Below are 17,301 nucleotides of genomic sequence, written 5' to 3'. Positions count from 1 at the left end.
CAGCCCCCGCTTGAAATGCAGTCCCACCTCAGCCAGCAAGGGAAGCTTACCTGGAGAGTCAAGGTAGGGGCATCGTGCTATTAAGTAAGTGCGACGTCTTGATGACTGCTGTAAACATCGGTTATCACTTACCACTAACAAGTAATGTGTTATTGAGCGACGGTTCAATTAACCTAACTAGTGAATATTAAGTTTTTATAGCCTTAAGATTATACATTGACATCGTGTATCCTGACTTTTCCATGAACAAAAAATAAAAATAATTTAATATTTAACTTAATTATATAATTAATAATTATGCCATATCAGTAATAAAGCTGTTGAAATAGATTTCATGCCCTGTAATCTTACAGCGTTTACTTCAGCAGGAGCATGTGGCGGCTGACCATGGCAAAGAGCTGACAACGGTAGAAGACATAGGTTCTGCAAGCTGCAGACCTCCGCTGTCGACCCTGCAGCTGCCGACTACCGTAGCAACCAGAGCTCAGGGCATCCTACGAACACCCTGCGTCTCCATCACAACCGACGTTGGTGTGGCCTCGATTGAGAGAGGCAACTACAGCGGCAACAGTGTGTGTACGAGCGAGAGCCCTACAGCTTTAATGCGTGAGGTTGGCTTGCCACAATGCCCGCAGATGAACTGCGACACCTGGGCGAAATCTGCACTAGGCAGAGTGCCATTGAGCAAAGCTGAGGTGCCCTGAAGGGTAGACAAACGTATTATATATACCTGTACATAGCTCACCACGATGATAGGTTGCCAGCATTGTTATATGGCACATTTAAGAAAAATTTCATAGCTGCTAGTAGCCAGTATTAATTTAGCCAAGTCCATTGGTTTGTATGGTAACTGTTGTGTGCAGCAGCCATGCAGTAAGAGCATCGCACCTCAGCTGTATCTCATTCCACGTCGTCAGGCCAGACTGCAGGTCTGACTCGGCTACAGCCAGCTGGAAGCGATAATCGCTCAAGCCCTGCTCGAAACGGTTGATGTCAGCGGCGAGACTGTCGCGTCCCTTCTCCGTCGTCCTGGGTGCCAGCGTCTCACTCTCAGACTTAACAACATCTAGCTTGGCATTGCCATCTACGATCTTCTCTGTGAGTTCCTGTGGAAGTCATAATAATACAACACACTGAGATGTACGTATAGAACATATGAGAACTGACTTAACTTCACATTCATAATGGGTCCTACGAACATAACATCAATACGCTAACTCTGTTGCGTGGTTTTCAGGATAAAAGCGAGGAATCAGTGCAGTTCCAGGAACTCGTACAAACCTGAACCGTGTCGAATCTCGTCTGCAGCTGATCTGTCGTGTCGCAGATGTCAACAGCTGCAGTCAGTGCGGCCTTGCCTTCATCCAGCCAGGTGGTCAGCTGCTTGCAACCCTGCAGGTACTGCTGGTGCTCAGAGTGCCGTTGCTGCGCTGCATGAACCAGCTGCTCTGCGGCTGCGCACAACTGTGCGTACCGCGCGACGACGGCGGTGAAGTCGGCTGTCTGCTCCGTGGGCAACTCAGCGGCCTGGGCTTGCAGGGAGTCTACCATCTGCTGGTAGCCAACGACGTCTCTCTGCAGGCTCTGTAAATTGCCAGATGTCAGACGGTTAGAAGCTTACAGCAAGGTGCTATTTGCAGTAAATATCGTCCAAGCCAACGTGAAAGAAATTACTTTATTTTCTTTCACTTGTTGAAATGTGGTCAAGTAAATGGGTAGGAAAGCATGCTATCAGAGGAATTTCATATATTTCTGCCCAAAATATTTGTTGTGGTGCGTTTTATTCATGCCATATTGATTATGGTAAGAACACAAACCGAAATGAATTTCATAATAATGTGATATCAATATACCTCTGCTTCATCGCAGTGCCATATGATCTCCTCAAGGTCAACCTCATCCTTGCGAAGGTCATTGAGTCTTGTCTCCATGTTGCTAATCCAGTCGATGACCTTGTTTGTGTTGACACTGAATCCTGCCCACTGTAGCAGACCCTGCTCTAGAGCTAGGACTGATACTGTGACTTAGCAAGTGAGAGCCAGTCGACGGTGTCGCTGTAGGAATCTCTGAACTGCTCGTGTTCCACAACGTACACTTCCCACGTCTCAACAAGGGCCTGCCAACAATGCAACATGCGCGTCAGCCAACAAGAGTCTAGACTGGAGACTGGATACCTCCCAATCCACACGAATTAACCCACTCCGGATGATGCTCAGTTGATACATTAGAGACGAGTGTAAGCAAGAATACAGTAATACTCTGTGGAACGTTTCTGATCACAGAGCCAGGCACTCCTACTATAAGAAGACCAACAAGCACAATCATGTTCTACACCAAAACCGTTCCCTGCATATTTCGCAGCCGTAACGTGATCTGCACTTTGTAATGTGAGAGTGACACAGCCATACCCAAGTTTAATCTTAACAATGACATGCCTGAATTAACCCACTCTCAATGATGTTCAGCTAACGCTTTCAAGACGAGTGCAAACAAGAAAATAGTAAAACTCCATAGGCACAGCCATACCCAAGCTTAAAGGTGGATTAGCACATGTTAATAAATAAAGTTTATGTAAGATGGCGCCACCTTCTCACAATTGCTACCCACAGCCATAACACGCCTGACTGTCCACTCACCTGTGTGCGGTTGACCAGGTGTCTGTACTGACCGTCCAGCTCTGGTACAGCGGTCAGCTGACCTTCGTCTGACCTCTTCTTGGCCAGCCGTAGAGACATGCTGACAAGCTGGTTGAACATCACCTCATGCTCCTGCAAATCCTCGGCAACAGCCTGCGACAGTAAGCGCAAGAAATCATTAGAACAATTAAAAAACGCTGATAGCAATTAGGCATCTTACGCCTCCACGCTTCAGGTCTCCTGCAATACAGGATGGGAATAGATGGAACGATAGCAACTCGAACGTGTAAAACATTCCTGAATAAGACACCTTTATATTATGTACCTGATTCGCCTTGAGCATGTAAGCTAATGATGTACCCTGTGCATATTCTTAAACAAAATGAATTGCTACCCATGAAGAGGATAACTCATCAGATGCATGCTTAGTACTTCAACATAGACATAGCTGTTCATAAAATACCCGTGAACAAGCACAATGGAATTTTGAGTATGTTTCTGTGTTTGCGTAAGCAACTGGATGGAACTAATGTGGCGGGAGATGGTAAATTATGCAATCAGGATACTTTTTGGTCACCCATAACATGACGGATTAGATGAAGTAGACATGCTACCTTGCACTTATCGAGATGAGTTCGCTTGCTGATCAAGTCAGGCTCAAGGTTGTCTAGCTTATCCAGCTTAGCTTGTGTGTCACTGACCCACGTCTTCAGCTGGGAGATGCTGACTTCCACCTTCTCCCACTCAAGCTCCTGTGTCTCCAAACGCACCTACAATGTGATACGAGGCAGATGCATCATGTTCTGTTACTGTAAACAATGCGGCATTAGGTAATCAGGCAGTTTGACTACATTATAGACAGCACGTCCATTCACGTTACTAACTGCATGGCATAACTTTCTTTGTTATTCTCGCCAAGTAAAATAATCTCCTTGAGTAGTACGTGGCGACCTTGTGGTGACCCGTGGCGCCATCTACAATCTAGATGCAAAGACTCACGATGGCTTTCATGACGTCGTTCCTAAGTTCGTCGCAGCTGAGTGCGAGGTGTTCGAGGTTGGAGCGCATTGTCTGCGCACCATCCGTGCTGGTGTGTGGTGTCACAGTGTCGCACATCTCCGCTGCCTGCTTCACCCTACTGTTGCCCTCAGACATCGTCTTCTGAAGCTCCTGTGGCGTGCAAGCACAACAATGGAATCAGAATATACAGCAATCGGCACCGACCGGGAATCCATTACTGCATATGAAATTAATAAATCAATTTGATATTGTTTGGATGTGAAGTGATTGTAATAATTAACAGATACGATTTTATGCTGTATTCGCTCACATGTTTTTTACAGTTCCTCACCGTCTAGTTGTGATATATTTGTTGTACCCTGACTTACGCCTAACAGTACTGTAATACAATCTACATTGGCTGAAGGGAGATGCCTTAGGACATTTATTAAGTTGGCGCTAGTTTATATGTGGCGGGACACACAAATTGGGGGATCTTTGGCAAAAAATTAATCTGGCTTTTACTCTAGCAGCTTAGAATTTTTTCTTAATATGTGGCAATTAACAATCAGCACTTATTCAATCCGTGGTAGTATGTATATTTGATAATTTTTAGTTGTGGTCTACCTTCAGGCACTCGGGCTTTTGGGCTTTCAATGTGCAGCTCTTGTAGCGGGAAAGGATTTGCGCAGGGATGTCCCAGTTTCTCTTGCGGGGACATTGTGCAAGGTCAAACCTTCACCGCAGTAAAGTGTTAAGACTTATCTTTCCTTCGTACCACCACTGTTCCTTGTTTGTTTTCTCGTTCCACCGGAGGGCCACAACCACGTTCGGTTCATGGGAGACGAGGGGTGTCGCTAGGGATGGCCCTGGAGGCTGGGCTTTACGGTAGTCGGGGCCCACTGCAGGCGGTTCAGACACGGGAGGTCTGCAGTGTTGGGGCGGAACTTGTTTCTTTTACCGGTTGGTCAGGGCTCTTTTTTTGCCATGGTTCAGGCACCGTCCTGGCTGGGGAAGTTAACGTAGATTACAGCGCATAAAAATTATTTCCGCGTTTATTATGATTTGCATAAAAATTATTATTATAATTAATTATATTAAAAAATTATTTTTTTTATTATTTGGTTTCATTGGAAAAGGTCAGGATAGCGTGGTCCGATGTATATTTAAGGTATAAAAAAAGCTTATATTTTACTAGTAGGGTAATTGGACTCGGCTTGCAATAACGACAATTTACTGTTGTGGTAAAATGATTACCATGGTTTTACCACAGGTTCTTAAGGGGGGACGGGACGCACTTTAACTGTTATGAGCACAATGCCCTTACCTTGAATTTCTTTCCAGGTACGCATTCCATTGCTTGCTTGAGGTGGGGATGCATTTTCACAAAGCGGGCCTGTATTGGGGGTTTAACTGTCGTGTGGAGCAGCAAGCCAACTGCAGTAAAGAGGCAAATCGCAACCGTCAACTGTAATTTCTATTCCACGTCGTTCAGGCCCAGACTTGAGGGGTCTGAACTTCGGCTTACAGCCAGCTTGGAAAAGCGATAATCCGCTCAAAAAAGGCCCTTGCTGCGAAAAACGGTTGATTGTCAGCGGCGGGGAACTGTTTCGGTTTTCCCTTCTGCGTTCGTCCTGGGGTGCCAGCGTCTCACTCTCAGGACTTAAGACAAATTCTAGTTTGGCATTGCCATCTACGATCTTCTCTGGAGGTTCCTGTGGAAAGTTCATTAATTAATTTTTACAACCACTGAGATGTACGGTATAAAGAAATATGAGGGGAACTGACTTAACTTCACATTCATTAATTGGGCGTCTACGAACATTAAAATCAATAGCTAGCTTCGTTGTTGCGTGGTTTCAGGGGTAAAAACGCGGGAGAGAATAGTTTTTTGCAGTTTCCAGGACTCGTTTACAAAACCGTGAACCGTTGTCGAATCTCGTCTTGGCAGTGATCTCTGTCGTGGTCGCCAGATTGTTCAAACAGCTGCAGTGCAGTGGCGGGCCCTTTGCCCTTTCAATTTCCAGGGCCAAAGTGGTTCAGCTGGACTTGGAACCCCCTGCTGGTACTGTGCCGTGCGTCAGAAGGTGCGTTTGCTGCGGGCTGCATGGAACCAGCTTGTCTGCGGGCTTGCGCACAAACTGTGCGCGTTTACGGCGGCCGACGACAGGCAGTGGAAGTCAAGCTGGTGTTTGGATCTGAGGGCGCACAAACTTCAACGCCTTGGGGCTTGCCAGGGGGAGTCTTACCCATCTGTGGTAAAGCCAACAAGGTTTCTCTTCGCAGGGCTCTGTAAAAAAATTGCCAGAATTGTCAGACGGTTTAAAGAAGGGGCTTTAACAGCAAGGTTGCTATTTGCAGTTTAAATATCGTCCAAGACAAAAACGTGAAAAGAAATTTACTTTATTTTCTTTCACTTGTTGAACATGTGGGGTCAAGGTAAAATGGGGGTAGAAAGCATGCTATCTGAAGGGAATTTCTTATGATTTCTGCCCAAATTCCATTTGTTGTGGTTGTTTTTTGCGTTTTATTCATGGCACATATTGATTATGGTAGGAACAAAACCGAAAATGGATTTTTTCTATTAATTGTTGATAATTCAATATACCTCTGCTTCAATGGCAGTTCGCAATATGATCTCCTCAAGGTTCAACCTGCTGCTTGCGAAGGTTTTCATTTTGAAGTCTTGGTCTCCATCTGTTTTGTAATCCAGTCGGATGACCCTTGGTTTTTGTTGTTGGGGACCCCAATGGAAATCTGCCCACTTGTAGCGGAAAACCCTTTGCTCTAAGAAGCACCTGCACAACATAAGTAAATTAGTAATTTTGCACGGCCCAGCACACACCAGATTAAGTTCATTATTTGGGGAAAATCTCTTTGGGCCTGTTTAGTCAATTCTGGAAAGTTGGGATTTCCCAAAAAAACATTATTTAGGCAGAGGATGGTGAGGGGGGGAGTGACGGCCAGAACATGAAAGGAGAAGAGGGGGAGTGCGCAAGCGAGGGGTGGGGCGAGAGAGATTAAGGGGGACTGCTTACCAATGGTAAAAAAAAAACAAAGTCACCTTTTTCTCAGTTATGGTGCTTCCAGGGTTAAGTAGCGGGAACCACCATTGTCTTTAGCTCGCTAGTTTTTCTTTTTCTGCGATGAAATCTCCTGGTCCATTCATGTGGGAAGTTGTATTCGTGATGACCTTGTCACCCTGGACTGGACGGTTGTCGTTAAGACTGCATTCCTGAAGGGGAGGCGCTTATTCCTGCCTCTTAAAGGCCTGAGGGAAAAAAGATCCGTAAAGTATGAGACTGAGTATACATAGCTATCACCGTAGCAGAACTGCAAACAACTAACCTTCTTTCTAACTGCAGCCGTGATTTACTTCAAGGTAAGTTAAAGTTTAATTCAAGTTTAAGTCACGAATAAATATAATTGGGCGACACTTCACAACAGACCGACAGTCTTAACAACAGACAAAGTAAATCAACTGCAAACTACCCCGTAACAAAATCCTGTTAAATCCTGTAATCTGTAAAGTATCATGTATCTTCATGAAAATAAAGTTTATCTCAGTTGGATCCATAATAAGTTATAATTACTTACAACGACGAAATTTTCGTCCATCTCTCTGATAGACTTCCTCCGGTCTGATGTTTCGTCATTGTAAGTAATTATAACTTATTATGGATATAACTGAGATACACTTTATTTTTATGTGAACTATAAAGTCCGATGAAACTATTCAATTATCCTGTATCTTGTACGTGACAGCAGGCAACGACGAGTCCAAACCTACCTCAACTACTGACAACTTCTCCTGTAGCGTGTCCTTGCCTCCCGTGACATCCTTGCTCTTAGCGAGCTGATCTACTGCTGACTGCAGTGCTTGCCGGCACGCAGCGAACGTCACGTGGTAGGCATCGTGTTCGTCTGCTCGCGTCTCACTCGTCTGCAGCAGCTGCTGGGCTGTGTCCGTCAGCTTCTCATAATGAGTGCTGGCGCGAGTCATCTACCAAACAAGAGTCACATTTACATTTAATTGTTTGCAGGTAATCCACATTCTCAACGAAAACAATAGAGCATTGAAACAGTCCTATTTAGCATTCTTAGTCCTGCATTATTACATCCTATTTAGTCCTATTTTATTTCCTATTTAGTAGAGAATCAACATCTAGTGAGTATAATGGATCAAGGGAGATTTTGAAATTGTTAACAAGACAATGATGTATTTCTTTGGATTTAGTTAATATACCAGGGCTGAGCAATTCATAGTTAATATTGAACAGAAATGAATCGTTCTCCAAAATATTACCAGTTTGCAAGATTTACATAATTGTTACACTGCATCAGATTCACAGCAGAAACAGAAGTCAGTGAGGAGGGTACATAATTGAGAGAAGTGAAAAGTGAGAACATATACCTGTGTCATAACCGTTCGTTCTTCGGGGAAGGCGGCTGCAGCATTCTTAACTTCAGCCAATTGTTCAGCTTGTTGCTCGATTTCGTTTATCGCATCGTGCAGTGTTGTTACCAGCTGTTTCTTTTCCTCCAGCGTGGAACGCAACTCGCCCCACTTGCTGGCATTCAATTCCTGGCTTGCCAACCACTGACTGAATGCCTCGTATATTGTGGTAAAGGTAACCCACTGCTGTTTTCTCAATTCTGGAACGCCACATCAATTACAAATAATCATCAGCGCCACAATGTACGCCTTATACGGTAACACAAGACCTTTAGAATGACCTCTACATGCTGTTAAAATATTTACAGCAGAGATTGAATGTTTTTCTAAAACCGTTACAAATTAAATAAAAATATATGGGCAGGGTGAACACACCCAAATAGAAGACCTCTAATGATACCGGTGATGGCATCATAATTACACACTGAGACCAGCATAATTCAACAGTTTTACACATGTATGTATAAATCTCTGATGAAGCAACCATCTGTCTATGGCTAGCTATGAATCGTCACTCACCTAGCGTATGTGTAACCTCAGTAGCAGTGTTGCTCAGCTCCGTGTACTTGTCTTTTAGACGTGACATCTCCGACTTGACGGCCTCCTGCCCGTGTGATGCCGTGTTGGGCAGAACCTTATCTGCTGCCTTGTCAACCTCTTGTAGAGTGGCACCTCCACTCTCCACAGATGCGCACAGCTCCTAGGTATTATGTGAAACACATCGTAATTAACTTATGTACTACCATGGTAATTTTATGGTAATTTAATTATTAAAATTTTACTTGTGAAAATATCATGATGAAGTGCATCCTATCAGAATTATCGTCAATAGACTGATGCTCCCATTGTGATATGTATTTAATGTCGTGCAATTATTCGTTTCCAAAATTCCTGATTATACAAAAATTCAGTAATATTATTCATCACATGCAAAGTAACACTAAATTCATAGCTGTTCTTCTGCCACCTCACCTTTAGTTTGTCAAGTGATTCCTGCACTCCATTCAGGCCTGGTGCTGGATGCTCACAGGCGACTATGTGGTCATGCATGTCTGACATCCACAGCTCACAGTTGTGTCTGCAGGTGGTATACTGCACGTGATCCTCCACTATATCCATGCAGCATTGCTCGTGATTCTACAAACACCAACGACAAACCATATTGCTTTGCCATTCCTCGCACTGCTACTGCAAACATATGTGTGCGTGCGTTCATGGGCATTATAACCAAAGCAAAAAAATCTTCAATTAAACCATTCTTCTCTCTCATGTGTATATGAGATTGATGACAGAAAGCTTTTAACTACTAAGTTACTACAAAAACGAGTGTTCGGCATCTATATACACGTAGCTCAATGTACTATATTCTCTATCTTAAACGTAACCACCTTAGGCAGTTGTTATTTCAGAAATATTTCTAAAAATTTATGCTTGTGGCATTGCTTCAAGCTCACTTTGTGAAACTGAAATGAAAACAAAGATACAACTAAATTTGGCGCAACTCGCTTCCGCTCAGGGCCAAACGCAATGATCTCACCTGGCATTTCTGCACTACCGCGGAATATTTGTCCATCAGTGTGCTGGCTAGATCAGACAACTGTTCACTGCTAGCCTGCATCACTTGTTCCACGTAGTCTTCTGCTATCGCCTTCTCTTCTGACAGCACTGTCTCCTGGATGCTCTATATAAACAAAGCAGTGTCACGTACTGACTCATCTGCTCACAGATATCGCACACACAATAAAAATATCTTCAAAAAATCTTTGAACAAATGGATATTTGACTTCACCTTGACGTTGTGTAGAGCTTTGCGTTTGCTGTCCAGAGTGTCCTTCGATTCTGATGCTGTGATCAGAGTCTTTTCCATCTCTTGCAGCCACTGCAGTAGCTGTCTGCCCTTGTCCTCCAATGATTTCAGGAAGGACTGCTGGCTATCTAGTGAGGTCTGCACACGCACACACGTAGATGAAGCCAGTTACAAAGATAATGTTGCAAAGATATATTTCCTGACACTCTTAGCATATAAAAGACAGAGACCTTGTACTTATATTCACAGTTTGCCCGTATCACACCCAGAACTTTAATATACCAATTTTCTATATTTATGAATTGCGTCTGATTACCGATCTACGTACATGTCATTTAACACGTTCAACGCTGCCTTGATAACAATGGATCTATCCCTCTGTGCTGAGATTTTTGCATATTCTACTATGTTTTACCTGTAATACCCTTGTCTACCCATTCTACGCGGGCCTGTCTAAGCAAGTTTCACATGATAACTGTCTATATTAAATATCACCAATAGTCAAACCTGAATATATGCATCACCCAACTGAAGTGATAAAAGTCTCCCTTATAGACACGCATACTGTTTTATAGCGTTGTCCAGCAACAGACGTTTCAGTGCATCTAGATTTCGTAGCGACCTACCTTGACACTAGCAATGTCAATAGTCAGTTCATCCACTGCTTGCTGGAGTGCATGTACTTCCTCTCTGATAACATCACGTCCGTAGAGGGCTGTCTTTGACAGGACTGGCTGGCTGGCTTGAGTAGCAGCCCCTACCAGCTTGTTGCCTTCCTCCAAGCTGCTTTCCAGGGTCTGCAGCAAACAGAAGCACAAGAAAATGAGGGTGGAACACAACTGCCTGCTGTTGGATGTGTAATCTAGCATAGTTTGATTTCCTTAAACATTGAGTTTGTTTGTTACTAGCTAGTCTACGCAATCGTAGTGTTGTCGATGTAACAACACCACTGCTACTCACAGTGGCTTAATCGTTTATGCCCGGTAACACCTTGTTCTTGCTAGGTGGTGCCTAGATGCTAGACGATTATTAATTGATTCAATTAAGTCAATAATGCAACATCGTGCATACATTGTACGGAACTCAAGGCCGTTCTCACTTGCGTGACCGTTCTTTATTAATTATTTCCCGCATTTATTTCCCTCGCATTCTACGTCGCAATATGGAACTGTGCTTTCACAATACTCCACTAGCGGACTTACCTGCAAGGCGTCGACTGCCACCTGCAGTGACTGCGTGTCCTGAGGGGCAGAGTCTCTTAGCTCGGCTGCTGTGGCCTGGGCCGTTGTCAGCCAACTGCTAGCAAGCTGCCACCGCTGAGTGTAGGTTTCATGGTCAACCACGTACATCTGCCACTGAGCAATGGCATCCTGTAATATTCGCCCAACAATCAGTTAAACTTTTCGTTTAAAATCTGGTAAAATCTGACAACTTCAGTCAGCTTTGAGAAAGCTTCCTGATAGGAGGGGAAACGTCAGCAGTGCGTATTGAATCAACACGGCTGAGTAAAAATTAACCAAGATAGATCTACGAGTTAAACTGCTTACTATGCTTGATCTATCTCGATTAGTAGTAAAAGTATCTAGAGGTAAGTAGTACAGCAAGAACTACTAGTAATATAGAGCAATACGTACCAGGAGTGAAGCAAGAAGAGTGGTCATATTAAGTTTACTATATATTCATATTGTTTAATTACAATAGAATATACACGTGACTATTTATCTAGGATTTAAAATCGAAAAGCAGTGGATATAATGCATTGAGATGACACGTGCATTCATCTTCAAAATTGTTCATTATTATTATAAATAATAATTATTTTATATTTAAAACTTTGTTTCAAACATCAAAGAATCTCACGGGAATCGTGACGTTTGCGAGATGATCTAGTTGCATGCTCGGCTGAGCCGCTTGTTCCTTAGTCGCATCATTTCCAATTTCGTCAGCTGTTGCAGTGAGTTTCTCCACCTCTGGGTGCTGGCTCATCACCAAACCCTGAAGTTCCTGTATATTCATAGCAGATGTTTCAAACGTTCTTTACAAGCTTCTGTTTAACAGCTTCATGTAACTCTATATATAAATTATTGCAATGACAATAGGTCCATAATTTTATTACTTTGCTGTAGACCTTTGAACACTCAAGTACATGAAACAATTGAGGTTTAATGCAGCGATTAACGTAAGAATTTCTCTATTCGAGTTGCTAAAGTCGTTGATCGCATTGCAATGACGTTAATAAGAGGTATGCATACCTGCAGTTGCTCGAGGACTGTGCGTTTTTCCTCTACAGTAGATACGAGATCAAAGTTGGCCAGCTTCTGCTCATAATCTTTTATGGTTGCTGTTAGCTTCTTGTAAAGCTCTGTGAACACTGACACCTGGCCCAGTCTTCCCTGCAGAGCAAATTACAGATTGTGCGTTTTACGCGTGTCTGTTGCCTTTGGAATAACGATGTCACATTGCAGGTATTGTTTAGCAAAATGCAGTCAAACCAATAACCATATCATAAAAATGTATGTGCTTGCTATTTTAATTTTGTATTATCATTAGGAATAACGTTCCAAGTAAGAGTAAAGTTACAGTACATAATACTGCCATTAGAGGTATAGTTGCATGAACCTACCGTGACACTCGCTTGAGTCTCAGTGACTTGGAGCCAAAGTGAATTCCACTTGGTTCTGAGCAGAACCACATCCTGTTTGATTACTTCTTGACCTTCGACACTCGTATTTGCCAGCACTTGGTCAGCATAGGTCATGGCCTGGGACAGCTTGACCTCGCCTTCTGGCTTAGTGGCTACGATATCCTGTTCAGAAGGAAGGTGTACTGGTTTACTCTGGTTCAAGTTCAATATACCTTAGAAATTGGTTCATCGGAGACACACTAAAATATAAATCTATAACTTCTAAAACTTTTATAGAACATTAACATGTATTATCATGCCCATATTGATGCAGTAATAATTGACCATATTACTCTTAATGGGTGGTGTTGCAAACACACTAACACAGAAAAGTCTAATAATTTTAAATTAATTAACAGTGAAGTCCAATCCCTCAAGTTACTAAATCACAACTTACGTTGACTTTTTCCACCAAGCTGTGCAGTTTTGCCTTGTCACGTGGCGCCCCCTGGCATGTGTCCAGCGTGGCCTGTGTGTTTGCGATCCACTGTAGCACGGTCTGGTACGTATCTGAGAATGACCGGTGGCTATTCACCGCCTCGTCGGCTTTCTCCTGGGCAACCTGTGCATCAGAGTAAGAACCGATGTAATAATTGACAAATATGAATGCAAGTTATCTTCTGGTAAAGTTTAATACTGGTATTATGCTGTGATGTTATAGGAACAATAACAATATCTTCATCCCACACAGAAGTGTTTGTTATGTTTTTGTTTAATATAGGAAATGATATATGTATATATTATGATACATATATTTATACATTATATATAATGAGTCTATCGCTCAATAAATGTGTTATTTTCACAAAATCACACCTATATTGGTTGTTTTATTAGAGGCAGAGATAGTTAGATCAAGTGTGGTGTTTAGTACACACACTAACCTTTAAATGGTGTTTTGTCATTTTGCATTATATAGTGCTATGTGCCCACACTCACACGAACAGACACAGAACAGAGAGTAAACAACAATTTTAAGTAGCACACCTTGCAGCTGGCATGCAGATTTTCATACAGCATGCTGCACGTATCTGCCTGCACGAGGGAGGCATCGTCCGCAGATACCATGTCCCTGATCGACTTCACAGCTTTGTCGACTGTGTTCTTATAGCTGAAAACTTCTGCTAACACGCTCTGTAACAGATTACACACAGTGACCGTGAATTCGTGGCTATAGGTTCCTGCTATCAATATCATCGGTTTCTTTATCCACTCAAGAAAAGATTGGAACCGGTATAATTTTGGATGGCTGAACGGAAATACGGAGAAAGAACGAAATTTTATTTTATTTAGATTTTACACTCGCACGTGCAACTGCGTACCTTGACAGCCTCCTGCGTTTCCTGTTTCTCCTGCAACGTGGCGCTAGGATTGTCGACTGCGCGCAGGTTAGACTCGGTAGCTTGTAGCCACGTGAGTACTATAGCTAACTGACTCTCTGACTGCTCCAGCTGACCCACCAACTCCCTAAGCCTGCAGCAAACACACGACAGGTGCATAATCATAACTTTCCACAAATGTCCGTGAATAGTATCCATCATAATCGACGAAATATAGACTGTTAGAGAACGTTTACACTTAGGGCAGCGTGTAGGGAAATCAGTGAGTTCATATATAAATGACCAATGAATGTCGAGAAGTTACGGCATGAGGGGACATCTCATACCTCTGCAGTGTGGACTCCAGGTCCCTAAGGACAGCTTCCCATTGTGCTTTTAGTGAATCGATTTCCTCACGTATCATCTGTCTGCCTGCTTCTCCAGTCGATGGGTAGACTGACTCTGCCTTACTAGTGATTTCAGCGAGTCTATGCATCTCTGGATCGGTCTTTGACAGTGTTTCCTGAGGAATTCAATTGAGACATAATATAACCTGATGATGTGGGGAACAAGATGATGTAGTCAATCAACAAACATTACAGCTTGACACGGACGATGGAATGGTTTTCGAAAATAAAATGTTTAACACTGACACCTGCAAGCACAAGCTCGTTTTTGTAGAACGTTTTGAAATGCTTAAGCTGCCAAAATCAGCCTAAATTCCAGTGTGATATTAGCCAATAATTCATGACATGGCTAGTCTGCTGAGGCTCTCGACTGATTATGTACCTGTATTTTGATAATGTCCTTCTCCACAGTGTGTCTATCAGCCGTCGTGTGTGACACGACAGACGTGTGGGTTTCTATACACACAGCGAGTGCTGGATACGCTTCCGCAAGTGCCGTCACGTACGCAGTGTGGTCAGTAACGTCCTGCTCGCATCTCTTAACCAATTCCTACCAGGAAAAAAGGTCTTGTTAAAGTATTAAGTGAAGATAGGACAAGACAGATACAGTGACTAGGTAGAACAAAGCAGACTGGAGAGAACCGTATTGATACAATACAATGGCAAAAATAGCGTGAAGAAGGAATAACACACGCACTTTCAAAATTCTATACGCAATTCCTATAGTATCGTGATATCGTAAGATATCGTTTACATATAACGTAACTATCTTACATGAATCCTCAGCAGAATTAATGAGAGAAACAACACGAGTACCTGAACCTGGTCGTGAGCTTCACAGTGACGTGCTCTTAAGTTGGTCATGTCGTTCACAAGGTTGATGCTTTCTCCACCAAACGCGAGCACTGCCTGCTGCTGCTCCTCCAGGACTTCTCCCTCGGGAAGCATGGCCTCCGACGCTGCTTGCATCGCCTAGGCAACAGGCGTAGATGAAAAGTCAGAATTATGGTTACAGTTCGAACATATTTGCAGTAGATCGACCCAGCAATTTGTATCAAAAATAAACATTTCCCATCAATTGCAGACATAGTGCAAACGTATAAATGTAACTAATCATTGAACCGATACCATTAAAACTGCATGCAGTCTTAGTAATTGAGTCATGACTCAATAGAGTTAGGCTTGGAATTGTTTAATGGTGACATAATTACATGAGATCTAAAACCAGATCGCCAAGCAAAACTGTGCCGATAATGTGATAATAATGTAATGATTAGAATATGAGCTCGACATAGTCAAGGCAATTTCAAAATTACTGGAAAAAGGAACTTATATTATAAGGTATAAATATTATTAATTAGAGATTATTACTCATTTCATACATTATGGAATACATGAAGTTAGATGCCAACAATGCAATACACTAGTCGAGATTATACAGTATTACACAGTAGAAAGAGAGTTGAGAAAGATAGGAGGTTAGAGTAGACGGTGTTACTACAGACTTATAGTAGGAATTAAAAGAATTGGTATCACTAAACATGAGACCAACGAATATCAAACTGAATCATCAGAGACGTATATCAAATTTAGAAAGATGACAATTTACCATATTAGTAGTATCAGATCATCGTATTAGTATTAGTACGATAATAAATCATTAGCAAGATATCAATTATGTTACGAAGATGACAGGCATTTAGAAACATCCTTCTAACTACGGTTATTCCAGCTGCTTCTACAGACGGATAAACAAATCTGCACATAAGTGACAGTGAACACATTCTTACTTGTACAACGCCGTCAGCTGACGCACTTAGCTCTGTTAGTGCATTCTGGTGTTGCTCAACATCTTGTGCCGTTTCCTAATAAGTACCACGTGCAAAATATTCATCACAAAACCAACGAAATCATAAAGTCAAACGATATTTAAAAAAAGTAATAAACGCAAAATTTCAATACAAATTACATTCATATGGTGAAATAACGTTGACATTGCAAAGTAAATGAAAAAACTGACGTGCATCACCTACCTCAGCATAAACACACACATACAAAACGAGCATATACATCAGTCACATGTGAATAAATAAATTTAAACGAGTGCAACGTACTTACTGCAACAGTGTACCCGAACCACAGGCAGGAAATACTGATTACATAACGTATTCGCGCACAACAGTAGCCTGGCATCGTCAGACACATAACCCGACTTACCGTGAAGGATCGGAACTGCTGCTCTTTCTCCTCGATTGTGTTCTTCAGCTCATAAGACTTAAGCTTGGCCTCGGTGTCGATGACCCAGGCCAGCAGCAGCCGGTACTGGTCATCGTACTGCTTCCACTGGTGCAGGCAGCTCTGCAGGTTGTCCTTACACAGATGCAGCAGCACAGAGTACGACTCGAACCTGCCAGCAAGCAGTACATCCATCAGGAATGCCGCACAGCCAGAGAAGGAAAACGATGTGGAACACACAGACAGGGTTGATGGCAGAGCAGAAGGGGTGAAGACGATGGCAGAGTAGGGTAGTGTATCAACTAACCGCATGGCTAGCAGAAATTTCTGCAATGAAAACTCGAGAATGTTCTGCATATTCGGTTTGTTGTGTACCTGTGCTTGAGGGAGTCGTAGTGCTGGCGGATGAGCTGCTTCCCTGGAAGCGACGTATTCACCAGCGTTTCCTCACAGTTATGCAGACAGGCAGCCAGCTCTTTCTCCCCCGTTGCCACCTTCTCTGCTATGAGTTCCTGCGGTAACGTATCATACATTCGTCAGTAACGAATCGTACATTCGTCACAATTCCTTACATATTCCACCTCGAAAATACTCTGCTGGGATACATTTACTTGATATTATCCACAGTACTGCACTCATAAACAGTTAGTTGCCCATATTTACAGCAGATTAATATACATATCTTTACAGTTAACTGCGGTACTGGAATGTTACTCATGCTATTCATTCCAGACCAGATAGAAAACGAGATGACCAAAA

At 42.8% G+C, this 17,301-nt stretch overlaps 3 protein-coding genes across 3 annotated transcripts in view; all 3 read right to left on the bottom strand.

Annotated features, from left to right (window-relative positions):
• Positions 1-681, bottom strand: part of LOC106809657 (titin-like) — a 75,458-nt gene extending 74,777 nt beyond the window's left edge. The window contains exon 1 of the mRNA XM_014812821.1: positions 622-681. Coding sequence (XP_014668307.1) covers positions 622-681 — 60 coding nt within the window. The remainder of the gene's footprint in view (positions 1-621) is intronic.
• Positions 682-821: 140 nt separating this feature from the next.
• LOC106809656 (nesprin-1-like) lies at positions 822-2,000 on the bottom strand. The gene is made up of 3 exons (XM_014812820.1): positions 1,854-2,000; positions 1,282-1,584; positions 822-1,106 (listed from the first exon to the last, which is right to left on the bottom strand). The coding sequence occupies exons 1-3, from the start codon at positions 1,929-1,931 to the stop codon at positions 822-824; spliced, it is 666 nt and encodes a 221-aa protein (XP_014668306.1). The 5' UTR covers positions 1,932-2,000.
• Positions 2,001-2,005: 5 nt separating this feature from the next.
• Positions 2,006-17,075, bottom strand: LOC106809654 (nesprin-1-like). Its single transcript, XM_014812819.1, has 28 exons — positions 16,918-17,075; positions 16,525-16,714; positions 16,098-16,172; positions 15,124-15,279; positions 14,690-14,857; positions 14,248-14,423; positions 13,904-14,054; positions 13,569-13,715; positions 12,979-13,143; positions 12,522-12,704; positions 12,151-12,291; positions 11,759-11,902; positions 11,101-11,268; positions 10,525-10,695; positions 9,881-10,036; positions 9,629-9,772; positions 9,064-9,228; positions 8,611-8,791; positions 8,050-8,291; positions 7,394-7,638; positions 6,244-6,433; positions 5,290-5,350; positions 4,963-5,072; positions 4,263-4,343; positions 3,636-3,806; positions 3,251-3,406; positions 2,637-2,789; positions 2,006-2,116 (listed from the first exon to the last, which is right to left on the bottom strand). Exons 1-28 carry the CDS (start codon positions 17,073-17,075, stop codon positions 2,006-2,008), a joined length of 4,359 nt encoding a protein of 1,452 aa, XP_014668305.1.
• Between the last annotated feature and the right edge of the window lie 226 nt (positions 17,076-17,301).

This window comes from Priapulus caudatus, unplaced genomic scaffold (genome assembly GCF_000485595.1).
Source record: "Priapulus caudatus unplaced genomic scaffold, Priapulus_caudatus-5.0.1 Scaffold373, whole genome shotgun sequence".
Lineage (NCBI taxonomy): Eukaryota > Metazoa > Priapulida > Priapulimorpha > Priapulimorphida > Priapulidae > Priapulus > Priapulus caudatus.
The sequence above is the reverse complement of the archived record's forward strand: the minus strand, read 5'-3'. Positions and strand labels throughout refer to the sequence as shown.

Bases quoted from the DNA above. Each gene is read 5' to 3' on its own strand.
- LOC106809654 (XM_014812819.1), bottom strand. From the start codon at position 17,075: ATGTATGATACGTTACCGCAGGAACTCATAGCAGAGAAGGTGGCAACG. The intron at 16,173-16,524 runs GTAAGTCGGGTT...GGTACTTATTAG, and splicing joins AGCAGTTCCGATCCTTCACG to GAAACGGCACAAGATGTTGA. The intron at 4,344-4,962 runs GTAAGGGCATTG...TGTCCCCGCAAG, and splicing joins TACCTGGAAAGAAATTCAAG to AGAAACTGGGACATCCCTGC.
- LOC106809656 (XM_014812820.1), bottom strand. From the start codon at position 1,931: ATGGAGACAAGACTCAATGACCTTCGCAAGGATGAGGTTGACCTTGAG. The intron at 1,585-1,853 runs GTATATTGATAT...GGCAATTTACAG, and splicing joins GGCACTGCGATGAAGCAGAG to AGCCTGCAGAGAGACGTCGT. The intron at 1,107-1,281 runs GTTTGTACGAGT...TGACTTCCACAG, and splicing joins CGAGATTCGACACGGTTCAG to GAACTCACAGAGAAGATCGT.